Source organism: Artibeus jamaicensis, unplaced genomic scaffold (assembly GCF_021234435.1).
Source record: "Artibeus jamaicensis isolate MK-2021 breed Jamaican fruit bat unplaced genomic scaffold, CSHL_Jam_final contig_475, whole genome shotgun sequence".
Taxonomy (NCBI): Eukaryota; Metazoa; Chordata; class Mammalia; order Chiroptera; family Phyllostomidae; genus Artibeus; species Artibeus jamaicensis.
The window spans coordinates 1,239,914-1,254,897 of NW_026521852.1; the positions used below are offsets into that span (position 1 = coordinate 1,239,914).

At 35.2% G+C, this 14,984-nt stretch overlaps 1 protein-coding gene across 1 annotated transcript; it reads right to left on the reverse strand.

The window, feature by feature from the left end:
* Positions 1 to 7,710: 7,710 nt before the first annotated feature.
* Positions 7,711 to 14,720, reverse strand: LOC119056837 (apolipoprotein R-like). Its single transcript, XM_037155405.2, has 4 exons — positions 14,518 to 14,720; positions 10,650 to 10,820; positions 8,601 to 8,776; positions 7,711 to 8,048 (listed from the first exon to the last, which is right to left on the reverse strand). The coding sequence occupies exons 1-4, from the start codon at positions 14,600 to 14,602 to the stop codon at positions 7,914 to 7,916; spliced, it is 567 nt and encodes a 188-aa protein (XP_037011300.2). The 5' UTR covers positions 14,603 to 14,720; the 3' UTR covers positions 7,711 to 7,913.
* Between the last annotated feature and the right edge of the window lie 264 nt (positions 14,721 to 14,984).

The following is a 14,984-nucleotide window of genomic DNA, read 5'->3' on the forward strand; positions in this document are numbered from 1 at the left end:
TCTTTCACCAAACATTTTTGGTTTTGAGATTCATTCCATTGTTGTGGTATACTTCATCCTATGACATACCCCAATTAATTTATTGCCTTTACCACACATGAGTATTTGGGTAGTTTCTAATTTAGGGCTATTGTAGTTAAGGCTGCTACAAATATTCTACTACAGGTCCAGTGTTGGACAGGTGTATGCATTTCTAAGGGATACCACCTAGGGGTAAAATTGCTAGATCATGGAGTAAGCACATGTTCAGCTTTAGTAGTTACTGCTAAAGAATTTTCCATGACAGTTGAATGAATTTACAATTTTACTAACAGTTTTTCAGAGTTATGACTGCAATATATTCTTACTAATACTTGATATTTTTTCATTTTAACAATTCTTCAGAATGCATAGTGAAACTGTACTGTGCTTTATTTTCTAATATCATTGCTCTTTTTTTGTTGTTAGCAACGAGTCCAGTTTACCTTCCCAGTACAGAACAAATGTAGCCATACTTGATATTCCTTATGAAAGACAGCCTGATCTCTTGTGTTTTTGTGAGTGGTCTGTGTGTATTTCCTTGACCTACTTTGATTCAGGGAAGTCAACAATTACTTAAGACACACAACCATTTTTTCCCTTCATCTTCCTTCTCTTAAGAAACAGAATTAATTGGCTACATTTTACTTCTGCAAAGTCCGACTACATGTAAAGTTCATAGTATAAAGAACAAATGTATTTCTAAAAATAATTCATTTGTTTTCTGGAATTTTTTGTGCAATATAATACACTAAAATATTTTTCTTTAGCTGTATGCATTGATAGCTCTCAGGGAAAATATGTCATTGGTTTAGATTAAGCCCTTTCACATTAAAAGATTTTTCCATTATTTTTAAATTATTTCAAAAATATTCAATTTATTTAAACTAAAAAACCCAAAAGCTGTTCACTCATCTTTTCTACCCCCACCCCCTACTGAGCATAATGTTCTTACAGTCTATCTGTGTTGTCTATCCATTCAACCATGCACTGTGGTTTTAATTTTAATTCCCCAACAACTAATGAAGTTGCTCATATTTTGAGCAACTATGGGCCAATTGAATATTCTTTCTGAAGGCTCTTCAAGTTTTTTGTACATTCTTTTTGTGGGTTGATTATATTTTTCTTATTGACTTCTAACAATTCTTTATCTATTTTGGATATAAGTCCTTACTTGGACATAGGTATAACAAATATCACTTCTTAGGCTGCAGCTTGCTCTCCGAATCCTCTAATGGTGTCTGTATTACTGTGCTAGGGTTCCCATAACAAAATATCACAGATTAGGTGACTTAAACAACGGAAATTAATTTTCTCACAGTACTGGAGACTGAAAGTCTGGGATCAAACTGTTTTCAGGTTTAGTTTCTAATAAGGGTTGGGAGGGAACATCTGTCCTTGTGGCTTCTCCTTGTGTTACAGAAGGTTGCTATATCTTCACATGGTCATTCCTTTGCATGCCCACATATCTGATATCTCTTGTTTTCTGTGTGTGTGTCCAAATTTCCTCTTCATATGAGGACACCAGTCAGATTAGGTTAGGGCCCAACGCTAAAGGTCTGATTTTAACTTAATTACCATTTTTAAAAGAGTCTATCTCCAAGTATACTTACATTTTGAGATACTAGGGTACTTCAGATTTGAACATATGAGTCTGGGGGATGCAATTAGGTGGCTTTCTTTTTTTGAGATACAATTAGCATACCACAAAATGAATCATTCTTTAAAATGTACAATTTATAAGATTGTGCAATATTTACCAGTATCTAATTCCAGATCATTTTCATCTCCCCCCAAAAGAAACTTCATGTCTTTTAGCAATCACTCTCAGTCCCTCTCTACATCTATTTTCTGTTTCTACAGAGTTGCCTATTGTGGACATTTTATGTAAATTAAAGTATATAATATATGGTTTGGGGATCTGGCTTCTTTTATTTACTATAATGTTCTCAAAGTTCATGTTGTAGCATGTGTCAGTACTTCATTATTTTTTTATACTAAGTAATATTGAATCATATGGATACACTACATTTGATCAGTTACTTATCACTTGGGTTGTTTCTACTTTTGGGTTATTATAAATAATGCTGCTGTGAACATTCATGTGCATGTGTTTGTATAAAGATATGCTTTCAGTTTTCATGGGCATATCACTAGGAGTGAACTTCTGGATCATATGATAATGCTAATATTTTGAGGAAATGTTGAACTTTTCCAAAGCAACTGGAGTATTTTATATTCTTATCACAATGTATAAGTGTTCTGGTGTCTCCACATCCTCCCCAACCTATTATTTTTCATAATCCAAATAAATTAACAAACAAGACAGAAACAGACTTATAAATACAGAGAACATTTTGCCAGATGGGAGAGGGACAGGTGAAAACAGTGAAGAAATTTAGAAGTACAAATCAAATTGGTAGTTACAGAAAACTTGTGGTGATTAAAGTGCAGCATAGGGAATATAATCAATAATATTCTAATAACTATGTATGGTGTCAGATAGGTACAAAATTTATCAGGATGATCACTTAATACATTACATAAATATCTAACTACTATGCTGTACAACTGAAGCTAATATAATATTGTGTGTTAATTGTAATTGAAAAATTTAAAAATGATTTAAAATAATAAAAACAAAAAATACAATGGCCCACATATTAGCATTAATCTAAACAGTGGCAGTAAACTGCGGTAGTACTCATTTTATTCCTTAGCGGCAAGTATTCCCAGAAAAAAGTATACCCATTTTAATTAAGAAAGTTCTCGCTAAAGTACCAAATATTGTTAACTTTCTTAAATCTTCAATATAAACATGTCTTATTGTCTTCTTTGTGGTAAAAGGGGAACTACATATAAAGTACTTCGGCTGCCTGTTTAAGTGCCATGGTTATTTTAGGAAAGCACTTGTGCAATTGTCTGAGTTGTGAACTGAATTTTTATTTTACAGAACACCATTTCCACCGAAAGAAACATTGTTAGATTAATTACTGTTATTTATGTTTCAACAGTTGGGAAGATGGCATAAAACACTGAACCAGCATTTTCCAAATGCCAATGCATGAAGTTAAAAAAATCATACATGGTATTATAGAGTCATAAAGTGCACTCCAGAGCATTGCCAGGATCCATTATAGAGAAGGAAGTAAAATTTCATTTTACATATCTGGAGAAAAACAAGATCATAAAGATATTTTCTTATGTGTATTATTTATTTATTTTTACCTTTCATATGTGGATTTATAATCTACTTTGTATTTCTTTGGGGTAGAAATAAGGTAGTAGTCAAGACAAATTTTTTCTATGTAGCTCTCCAATTGACCTAAGAAATATGTATTTAAAAAATTCTTGCCTACCACACTGAAGAGTCATATTTGTTACAATTAAGCTAAATATAAATATTTCTCAATTCCGTACTCAGATGTATGGCCACCTTGATTATATTTTTGCCACCACCAAATTGCCTTTATTAATATAGCTTTATAATCACTCTTGAAATCTAGTCATACTAACCCTCCAGTTTTGATCTGTTTCAAGATTTTATCTGTTCTTGGTCCTTTTCATGACCTTGGGCTCTCCTGTAAAACCCAAAAAAGAAATATATAATATGTTTTTCTTTGTGGTACCAAGAAGGAATTATATTCAGCAGAAAGTTTTAAAAATTGATCTTTTGTACCAAGTTCTAGCTCATGGAGCTTCAAACACCCCTTTGTGAAATGATTATTGAACACCTACTTTGAACAAACCCCTCAAATAAAATGGTAAGTGTAGTTAATTCTGTCTCCAATGTGTAGTGGTCATAGATATTCAATAAAATCAAAGTGCTATAAATGATGCAATATAAAAATAGTAGTATGCAGAGAGAGGCTGACAGGTGAAAAGGGCAGTGAAATTCAACATAAATGTAGAAGCACTAATTTCTTCACTTTACATAGCACATAACAAGTAGTAGAAACTCAAGAGAAAAGACTAAGGCTTATAAATTAATTAAGAGGTGGGAAGAGGGGCATGCTGGGGTGAAAACGGAGACAATTGTACTTGAACAACAACAAAAATGGTATCTTTTTAAAAAATTGTGACAACAATGGTATCTTCTTAAAAAAAAAGAGATTACATAAATCTTTTCAGGAAGCATTGAACATGTCCCAAGAAATACCTGTAGTACATGTCCATTTCAACATAAAACAAACATACAAATAGTTGAAACTTCTTGCTGCCCATCAAGCTTAAAAGTTCATTTTTAGAGAAGTGTCACATACACACAGAGATATCAATCAATGTTTTAGGGTACCATTTCTTCACATGAGCAAAAAGCAAGAAATGTCCTTAAAGACCCATATTCTAATTAATATTTTCAGAGACAGAAATAAATAATAATTGTATTCATGAACAAAATAAGTACTACTTAAAAGTAACTTACACAGAATAAGAACAAGCTATAGAAAATTAAAATATAAACAGATATTAAACTTCAATAAAAATCTTAAAATACAAAATCAGGAAAATCTTCCAGAAAGTAGAACACAAAAAATAAAATGCAAAATGTAGGACAGAAATAAAAGTTATAACAATATTTAACTAACAGGAGTTCCAGGAGGTGGAAAACACAGCTAAAGCAAAATAAAAATTTTTAAAAACCCACAAAATTTTCCTTATCTGAAGCACATCAGTTTCTATATCTAAAAGTCTCAGCATGTACCCAGGTTAATACATGAAAAATGTTCTAGATCAAGACTACAGGGATAAAGAGAAAATGCTAAAATGTCTCAGAATGAGAGAGGGAAAAAAGATGAACAACATTGTATCAAGGATTGGAGTATCATGAATTATTCCGTTACTGAATTGGAAGGCACTTAGAAATTGGGAAATACAATCAAAATTCTGAGAGAATCCAAATTTCTATCTATAAACAATCTATCAATTAACTATGAGGGCAGGAAAAACAAATATTTTAAAACATTTAAGGACTCAACAATTTATTTCCTGGGCATCCTTTCTTAGGCACCTTCTGAAGGACCTGTTCCAGCAGAAATTAGAAAATAAACTGAAACAAAGAGCTGGCATCAAAGTAGTAAAGAGAACAGCAAAGACCTAAGGTTTTAAAGTAAACAGCTCATTTCAGAACCACTGAATAGAGAGTCTAGGAAGGAAAACTCTAGGAGAGGTGGTAGGAGGCAAATAGAATTGAAACAGCATCTGACACGTCTGAGCCCTAGGAAAAATACTACTTACTAGACTATGGCAGCTGTATGGGAGCATGTAGCAATGGGAACGCAGAAGACTAAACCAAAAAACAACATAAATTATTACTGCCATAAAAATTATTAAAGAGTTGTCTTGTAAAGAAATATATTCATAGATGACTGCTTGGCTTGGCTTGGCTTAGTTAAGATCAAGATGGTTCTGGAGAGCATTATGCTAAGTGAAATCAGGTGGTGAAAGACAAATACCATATGAACTCACCTATAAATGGAAACTAATCAATAAAACAAACAAGCAAGCAAAATATAACCAGACACATGGAAATTAAGAAAAAAATGACAGTAACCAGAAGGGAGGTGGGAGGGAGCGATAGGGGAAAAAAGGGGAAGGATTTTCAGGAATGTGTATAAAGGACACATGGACAAAAACCAAAGAGGGTTAGGACCAAGGGTGGGAAGTGGGGATGGCTGAGGTGGGGGAGAGTGGTGGGAGGAAAATGAAGACAATTGTACTTGAACAACAATAAAAAAGTTAAAAAATAAATCTGCTAGTATAAGAAATAACTGTTCACTGAAACCAAACTCATTCTCTCACAGCAATGCCAGCTGATACACTGGTATAGAACACTCACCTAGCAAGGACAGCCTGTACTACAAAGGGGCCTGCCTTCTACAAGATAATTCTGGGTTTTTGGAGGTCCTTCCTCGTATTACTTCTATAACTATAATTGTTGGTAATTAATTTAGAATTAACAAAAAACTGTTACATAATTCATAATATCTTGACATTGCCTTACCCCCCAGAGACAGGTGGAAAAAAACACAGAAAGACTGGTATTTCAGAGATTCCCCTGAATCTTCTCTACATCATGGTGCCCAAACTTAATGGATGACCCTTTGTTTATTTGAGTACATTCATGAAGTTTTGGATATAAAGCCCTGAGACTATAAAAAGATAGAGAGCTAAAATGCATTTCCCTAATAAAGGGAAATGGGTTTCTGGGGCAGTTGGAGCAAGAATGAATGATGTGCATCAAGGAGAAATTTGAGGCAGGACAGTGGGAGACCAGAGAAGCCTGGCAGGGTTATGCAGAGAAAGTCAGCCAGGAAATGTTCCTGGTGGCAATGAAAGGCAATAAGTCTTTTTAAAAATTATTTTTATTGCATTTTTCCCATTACCATTTATCTCCCTTATACCCTCCTCCACCCCTTCTTCCACCCCCTAATCACCACACTGTTGTTTTAAGATCAGTGATGTAACATCCAATGTGAATGTCCAGTCTCAGTGTAGCCAGCCATATACCCTTCTGTTAATGGCTAAAACTTTAGCACAAGTCAACTATGCAACTTTCTTATGTGACTGCTATTTTCCTGAAATCAGGGAAAAGAGATGGTGCTCCCAATATTGATCAAGATGTAGTAGAGAACCAGAAGCCAGTCATCGTAGGTAAGCATAAGAGAGAATGAAATTTCAGAGGAGGCAAAAAATTGGAAGAAATGGTGACTGTCAGAAATATAAGGCTCCCAAGAATGTGTAGAGATATAAGCTCTGCCAAGTTCCTCACAGTGCTTTATCATTTCTGTGCACTTGTCTGCAGGCTTCTCTGTGCTTCTGTGTCTAACAGTCACTGAAGCATACTAGAAGGAGACTTTTAGACTCCTGGCAGGACTCCCTTCACTGTGAGAGCCTTGCCCTCACACAGCGAGGGCTGGATGCCCTGGGCACTTCTGTGTCCCCATAATGGCCCTTTACCAATAACTGACTGGCACAGCAGAATGAACACCCAGTTCCCTTTCCTGGAATTGTGATAAAACTTAAATTTATAGTCCAGAGTTCCATTTAGGACAAGACTAAGTCATTCTCTGTAGGACTTTGCCTGATTGTTCTGCTAGACTACTTCTCTGCCCTGTTCTGCTCATCCTACGCACTTTCCCATTTCTCTTGGAGCACATCCTTTAATAAAATACTTGTACATAAATCTTCTTCTCAGTGTCTGCTTCTGGGGAATCTGTTTTAAGAGAGACACTAAAGCCATTTTAATTGAAATATTTGAAACGTGATTAGATTACATTGGAAGACTTGGGCATGGACAAGAGGAATGTTTGGGTTGAGTATAGATCAGGCTTTCAAAGAATTTCAAGCTGTTTATTGTTGGATGGAAGGAAAGTTGTGCAAAAAACACGTGTACCTTAAATAAGAAGAGGGAAGTGAGAAGTTGTTCCAGACAAATACTGATGGTCAATAGGGAGAGAAAGGCGAAGACTTAGAGGAAGGTGTTGTATTTGACATGGGCATTGAAAGATGAATAACCAGTGAAAATGTAGGGTAAAGACACCTCAGACAAGGCACAAGTATGTATATTTAAGGACCAAATATTCTCCCAAATATGGTAAAATAGAAAACAACATTAAGTAGAGAAGTATTCATATAGGACCCTAATATTTTATTACACAGGAATCAAAGTGGAAACAAAGACACTGGATCTTTGACAGGTAAATATTTATTTCTGCCATTCCACCAAATCCACAAAAGCAAAAGGTGATTTTTTCATCGAATAATAGTGCTTAAGAAACAGTAGAGTTGCTAATAAGAAAAATGTACTTAATACTTTATTTGGTGGGGGACTAGGGTGTGGAATGAGTGAGGGGAAATGGATGTGATGATTTCTAACTGATGTTCCTTTTCAAGTCTTACTCCTGTTTGAGTCGCTTAATCTCCAGAGACAGTTTATACACTTCCAGGGCCATTTTCACATCCTCTGGGTTTGGGAGACACTGCAAGAGTTTGCCACCTTCTACCACTTGTTCACAGCCATTATGGACTTCCTAAAAGAGATAAAAGGGTGGGTTTTGAGAGGCAGCTCTTCAAACTGTAAAGGTAGAAGAGTCTTTCAGGATGCCTCAGTGATGATAGCAAAATTGGAGTATTGTGGCCCTTCCCAGGACTGATGTATGAAATCTAAGATACTTTGTGTCTCAGCAAAATGTTCATCCTAGGGTCCAGACCAATGTGCTGCCAAAGACACCCAGGGCATCTTTTGGGAAAACAGAAGGGGTTTTGATGGCTATACAAAAGCTTAGCACTTATGGTAGAAAATACAGGGCTGGAGCCACATTACCTGGATCTTTGTTACTCTCTCCTCTTATCTAAAGGCTTTGTTTTTTTTTTGTTTGCCATTAAATGAGATAATGGGAAATTGCCTTAATGAACTCACCAAGTGCTTTGAGGATGAAATTACTGATTCCAAAGAGATATAAACAACACAGAAATGAGTCCTGACAGAAGTCAGATCTCATCAGTGTTGGCTGGGATAGTGCTCTGGAGCAGGCTGCCATTTTCAGAATGTGATATAATACCCTGAAGTGTGTGCCACTTACCCACTTACATGTGGGCACCTCTGGGTACCAGGTCCTGTTTTCTGAGCAGGTGATACTTTGATTGTTGACAATACCATAGCCAATGTCACACTGGATGGTGACATTTTCAAGCTCAATGTACAGATTCTTATCCACAGACAGATTTCCATTTTCTATCTCTGGTTTCAGACACAGAGCTGTTATGGAAACACAATTTTGATCATCTTGTGATTCTCTGATTAAGTTCTTACAATAGTAGAGAATACTGAGGGGTGAAAAACACTGATAATGAATTAGACCTGCATGATGAAAGTTGTTCTTTACTTCTACTGTATTATTGTAACAATAAAATTAATAATAATAATTTACATACTACTATCAGTATAAAACACTATTATAACACTATCATAATTTCCATTTTGTTAGAGAGAAAATTAGGTACAGGCAGTTTATGCGACTTGGCTCAGGTTGAATAGCTTTTAGGTGGCAAATTATTAACTTAAGTATTATGGTCCTATAATCTGAGTTTTCAAAGTTACTATATCTCAAAACCTTACTTACTCTTTTCATAATTCTAAGCACATAATTTTAAATTTCATACCCTTAACATCTTCCTATATTAAATGAAGACAATGGAGAGGAATGAGCCTCTTCAGTTGCTATTTACAGTGAGACTAAAAAAACAAAAGGCAATCTTAACCTTAGTGGTCAACCAGAAATTTTTAATCAGGTCAACTTCATAATGAGAAGATGGTTGCGGAAGCAGAAACATACATACATGGACACTTGAATTATGAGAAAGGTAGCACTGAAGAGAAGTGTGAAAAGTATGGTCCATTTAATAAGTTGTACAGGGTTCATTGATTATTGATTAGGGAAAAACAAATGTTGACTTCTACTTTCCACCATGAACCTAGAGAAATATTCCAAGTTCATTGGTTGTATGAATGTGAAAGGTAAAACAATAAAGGTCTGGGAGATAACACAGGTGAATATATTTTTGTGACCTTGTTGTAGGCAAATATTTCTTAAACAGGACACAAAAAGCTCCAATGTTTAGAAAAAGATAGAACTAAATAGAAATAATAAATAGAATTAATTGAAATGTAGAACTTCTATTTATCAAAACTTGAACACTTATATGCTACTGGTAGAAATGTAAATTGTTGTAACCACTTATGAACAAGATTTAGTATCATCTACTAAAACAAATAAGTGCATACTCTATGAAATGGTAATTCAACTCCTAAGTTTATTCCTATCAGAAATGTTGACACATTTGTACCAAGAAACATGCACATAAGAGTATTACCCATAATAGCCTAAAATATTAAAAAGTTCAAACTTTTATAAGATACATAAAATGTACTCTATTTGTCCAAATAAATAAATGAAAATGAATAAACTGTCATTACATGTAAGAACATAGATGATTTTCTAAAATATAATGTTAAGGAAAGAAGCTAGGCACAATAGAGTATGTGCATGCTTTTCTTTATATGAAGTTAAAAGGTTGGCAAAATTAATCTATGGTGTTAGAATAGAGACCTCCTTTGAGGAGTAAATGGAAGAGGACATGTGGAACATTTCTAAGGTGTTGGTAATGCCAGTGCTTCTTAACATGGGTGATAGTTTCGTGGGTTAACTCACTTTATGATAATCATTGACCTGTACACCTAAGATTTGTGCAAAGTTCTGTAGTATGTTACATTTAAATTAAAAATTTTATTAAGGCAAAGCAAAAGTGGCCCTATAAATTACCTTGAAAACATACCTGCTAGTAACAGTGGGATTAACTGGGTGATGAGTTCGTAGGAGACCGGGCGGGGGGGCGGGGGTGGGATGGGAGAAATAGATAAAAAAAAAATGTACTTGAAAAGTAACTAAATAAAATTTAATATTAAAAAAATATATTCTACTGTGTCCATGTATTAGCATTAACTACATGAAATGAATAAATAAATAAAATACAAAATTCTAAGTGATGCTTCTGGCTGCAGGGAGACTCTACTACAACTTTCATGTTGGTTCTATCTTCTTAGCAAGAGCAATCAGTAAAGTTGAAGTTACCTTTACATTTAGGGGCTGGAGATGACCATCGTGAATTTCTGCAGGTGATTTTGGAGTCTCCAACCAGAACATATCCTTCATCACATTCATAGAGCACCACAGTTGTAAAGGAAAAGAATGAACTCGCATCGTGATGAGATCCATGGGCAATACTAGGAGGGCTACTGCAATCTTGAATGGTGAAAGAAAAAGGTGGAAGAGAATGAGCTAGAGTTTAATTTAATTAACAATTCAGATTGAGGGACTTCTCTCACTTGACAGAACTAAGTCATTAAATTATAATGCTGAGGTGTATTTTATTTCCTTGACAAAATTACTGGGAATGATTTGTTCAATTCTTTACCACTGTGTTAATCATTTTATGATTTTTGGTGAAATGATTTTATGAAATTATTTTATAATCATTTATAACTATTTAACCCTCACACTCATGCTTTGAGACAGTATTATCATCATGTCCATTCTAGAGAAAAGGAAATACAACATTAAAGGGATAAAATATTCTACATAAGTGCCAGTGGTGTGAACAAAACTTAGGGATTAGAGCAATATTCTTCTTGGTACTCTCAATGTCAAGTAATACCCCATAATTAAAGAAGAAAGTGCCTCAGAACCAGTTTAAGTTAAATTTTTAAAAGAATAATTTTTCTAAAGCTTTTGATATCCTGTGAACACTACCCCTGGCCCCAGAGGAGGCTGATATGTGAATGTGTTTCTCCCTCACACGTTCACGTTGTGAAAGCCTGATAGGTCTCTTTTCAGTTTGGAAGAAGCACTAGACAAGCTGTCTGGTGGCTCTGATGATAAGAGCAAAGAAGGACAGATTGTTGCTGCTTTGAGAATGGTCTGTATTCCTGACATTATTCAGAATTGAGCATGAGTAAGGACTCCCCATGGATTAGAGCTGGGTTGCCTTTAGAAAGACAAAGAGGGTGGAGTTGTCTTCAGGCCTATCCAAAGGACCACCAAAAATGAGAAGAAGGCCTCAGTTAAAAAGGAAAAAAAAAGCTCTAGGAGTCATCAGATATCTAGAGACAAGAAAGAGTGAAAGAGTAAGTGGTCAACCAGAATCAGAGACGGATTTGACCATATCCCAAGAATTGCAGTTAGCACATCCTCGGTGATGATGAAGTACCCAAAAACACAAATGAACTCACAGGAGAGAGAAAACAAGCTTTAAACACTTGCAAGGCCAAGAATCATCTCAGGGCAAATACTGTTTATCTTATTTCTGCAACTCCCAAAGCTTCAACTCTGGGAGGTTCAGAAAGCATTGTAAAAGCAATTCCAAGGTAAATTCTGTTTAATTCACCTGTATATAAGTCAACAGCTTCCATGTAGCCTTTTCTGAACCTCAGATAAGTACCTTCATAGAAATATAAAAAATAACTTAATTTTTATGAATAAACATATACATGAAGTTCTGTACTAGGCTTTTCAGGTAATATTAAGGGCCATACTTGCAATGTACTTAGAAAGATAAGATAGAGCTATTTAAATAGTTATACCACAACACCAGCTACACAAGTTCCAAAGACTAGAACTGGAAAAGAGTTCTATGGGGGAAGGTTTCCAAGAATAAGTTGGAGAAATATCTTGAAGGATGGGCAGAAGTCCAGTAGCTGATGAGATAGTAGAGACAAATCAATACTGAGTCAATGAGCAAAGTTTCTGGAATCAGAAGATTGTTACTGAGAAGTAAAGGGGAAGCATAGTCAGAAAGGGAGATATAGGTCAAAGCTGACAGACATTACATGCCATTTCAGAGGTATGAGGCCAAAGGTAATGGGAAAAACCAAAGAAAAACAGACAATGAGACAGAAATATGAAGACATAATTTAAAGATGTTAATAAACTTGATAAATCCTCCTTCTGCACCTCAGACTTCAAGAGAGGAGACCTCAGAGATAGCGTTGGAGACCTGAAAGTTGCAAACAGAACATTTTTTATACACTAATTCTATAACCTAAGCTAGTACAGTTCTGCATTTGATGTGAAAAGTCACCTTTCAAATAAAAATTTTTCCTTAATAAACGCATGCTTTCCCCCTTATCACTCTCACTGATAGAGAAAGCATGACTTCCTCACTTTTAAATCAATCTGCTAGCCCACATAAGTGCATTCAGCTATTATTTTAGAGTCAGGATTTTCCCCTCTAAGCTATTCTAAATCCTAAATTTCTATGCCATAATAGCTGTTTTCAGGAAATAAGCATAAAAATTTCTTTGTTATTAAAATTAGTTTTCTTGTGTAAAATATGTTAGCTAGCACAAGAGAAAAATAGTTTGCTTAAAGGTCATTTCTATTTAAAAATATAACAACAAATTAGCCCTGGCTGGTGTAGCTCAGTGGATTGAGCACAGGTCTGCAAACCAGAGGATCGCGGTTCAATTCCCAGTCAGGGCACATGCCTGGGTTGCAAGCCAGTTCCCTGCAGGCCAGTTCCCAGCAGGGAACGCACTAGAGGCAACCACACATTGATATTTCCCTCCCCCTCTCCTTCCCCTCTAAAGATAAATAAATAAATAAATAAATAAATAAATAAATAAATAAATATTTAAAATATATATAACAACAAATTAACTTTTATAACAATCTTCAACCAGTTCTGGTTAAGTTCTCCCACACCCTTTTATTTTCTCCTTTGTTTGTAAAAATTTTTCTATATTTCAATAACAATGCTATACATTGATATAATGGCTTACAGTTTTCAAAGTGTCCTATATTTTACTCTAAAAATTTTACTGTTTGTGATAGCAGACAATAACTTTGCTTTACTGATTTTTTCCCAATCAATCACTAATTAAGATTATAGATGGCATAATTAACCTATTTGGAAAATAAATATGTTTTAAGCATTCTGGAGCATTTAAATGTAAGAAATTGATTTGAAAATTAATGATTATTTCTTGCTGAAGCAGCCTCACAAGGATTTTTACCTATCCACACAATTATTCTAGACATAATAATAGCCTCTATCTAGAACTTCTTTTCTATTTTAAAATATTCACTTTTATTAATAACACAGTTCATTGTCTTCTTTCAAAAAGGTTATATACCTCATACCTGTAAGAATGACTATCATCAATAAATCAAGAAACAAGTGCTGATGAGGATGTGGAGAAAGGGGAACCCTTGTGCGCTGTTGGTGGGAATGCACATTGGTGAAGCCACTGTGGGAGGCAGTATGGAGATACCTCAGAAATTAAAAATTGATCTGCCTTTTGACCCGGTGATCCCATTTCTGGGAATATATCCAAAGGAACTCAAAACACTAATTCAAAGAACATAAGTAACCCTATGTTCATTGCAGCATTATTTACAATCACCAAGATATGGAAGCAGCCCAAGTGTCCATCAGTAGATGAGTTGACAAAACAACTATGGGACATTTACACAATGGAATACTACTTGGCTGTTAAAAAGAAGAAAATATTATCCTTTGTGACAGTATAGATGGATCTGGAGAACATTATGCTAAGTGAAATAAGCCAATTAGAGAAAGACAAATACCATATGATTTCACTCATATGTAGAATCTAATGAACAAACTGAACTAACAAGGAAACCAGAGACAGACTCATAGAGAGCAGGATGATAGATGGGGGTAGGGGGAGTAACAGGTTAGGGAGTGGAGAGATTGAGCAAAAAGGAAAGGACTCATAAACATTGACAACAGTGTGGTGATTGAAGGGGAAGGGGGTATAAGGGGACTAAATAGTAATGAAAAATACAATAAAAAATTAAAAAATACAAATAAAGGATTATACCTTACCACCATTTGATTACATTTGATGAATTATCGATTGGTATTTTTCTCTATATCTTAGAGAAACTACCTCCTTTCCTCCATAACCACTGTACTTACCACACAGACCAGAGGAGCACAGTAGTAAGGTCAAGATGCCAAGGAAGTACAGGGCTTGGAGAATGCTCTGCAACTTGGGGGACATGGTGGAGAGTCTCAGAGGTGCCACTGTGGGGCTCAGCCCTCTCAGACACCTTGAATAAAGATGAAGTAAAATTCAGTAACAGTTGAAATGATTCCTAAGCCAAGCAATTCAGCCTTGGTAAAGTTCCCAGCACTGCATCACTAAAGAGGAGGGGCTGTGGGAGTGACTGGAAGACCAGATGTTAAGCATAGATCTGTCAGGCCAAGCTGATAAGGTTCTCTTTACTTAGGAAGAAAAGTCTTGGGCCCTCCAGGGTTCTGTACAAATTTACTATTATAAAGTGGGCCTCTGGGGTTCTGTACAAATTTACTGTTGTAAAGTCGGGACTTTGTTTCTCTTCAGATGGTACATGTAATAAGTTTCTTTCTGGATATACACATAA

Coding starts and splice junctions, on each gene's coding strand:
- LOC119056837 (XM_037155405.2), bottom strand. CDS start 14,602: ATGTCCCCCAAGTTGCAGAGCATTCTCCAAGCCCTGTACTTCCTTGGC. Junction 10,821..14,517: donor GTGCTCCTCTGGTCTGTGTG/GTAAGTACAGTG, acceptor TCACCATTCAAG/ATTGCAGTAGCCCTCCTAGT. Junction 8,049..8,600: donor AGGTGCCCACATGTAAGTGG/GTAAGTGGCACA, acceptor TATCTCTTTTAG/GAAGTCCATAATGGCTGTGA.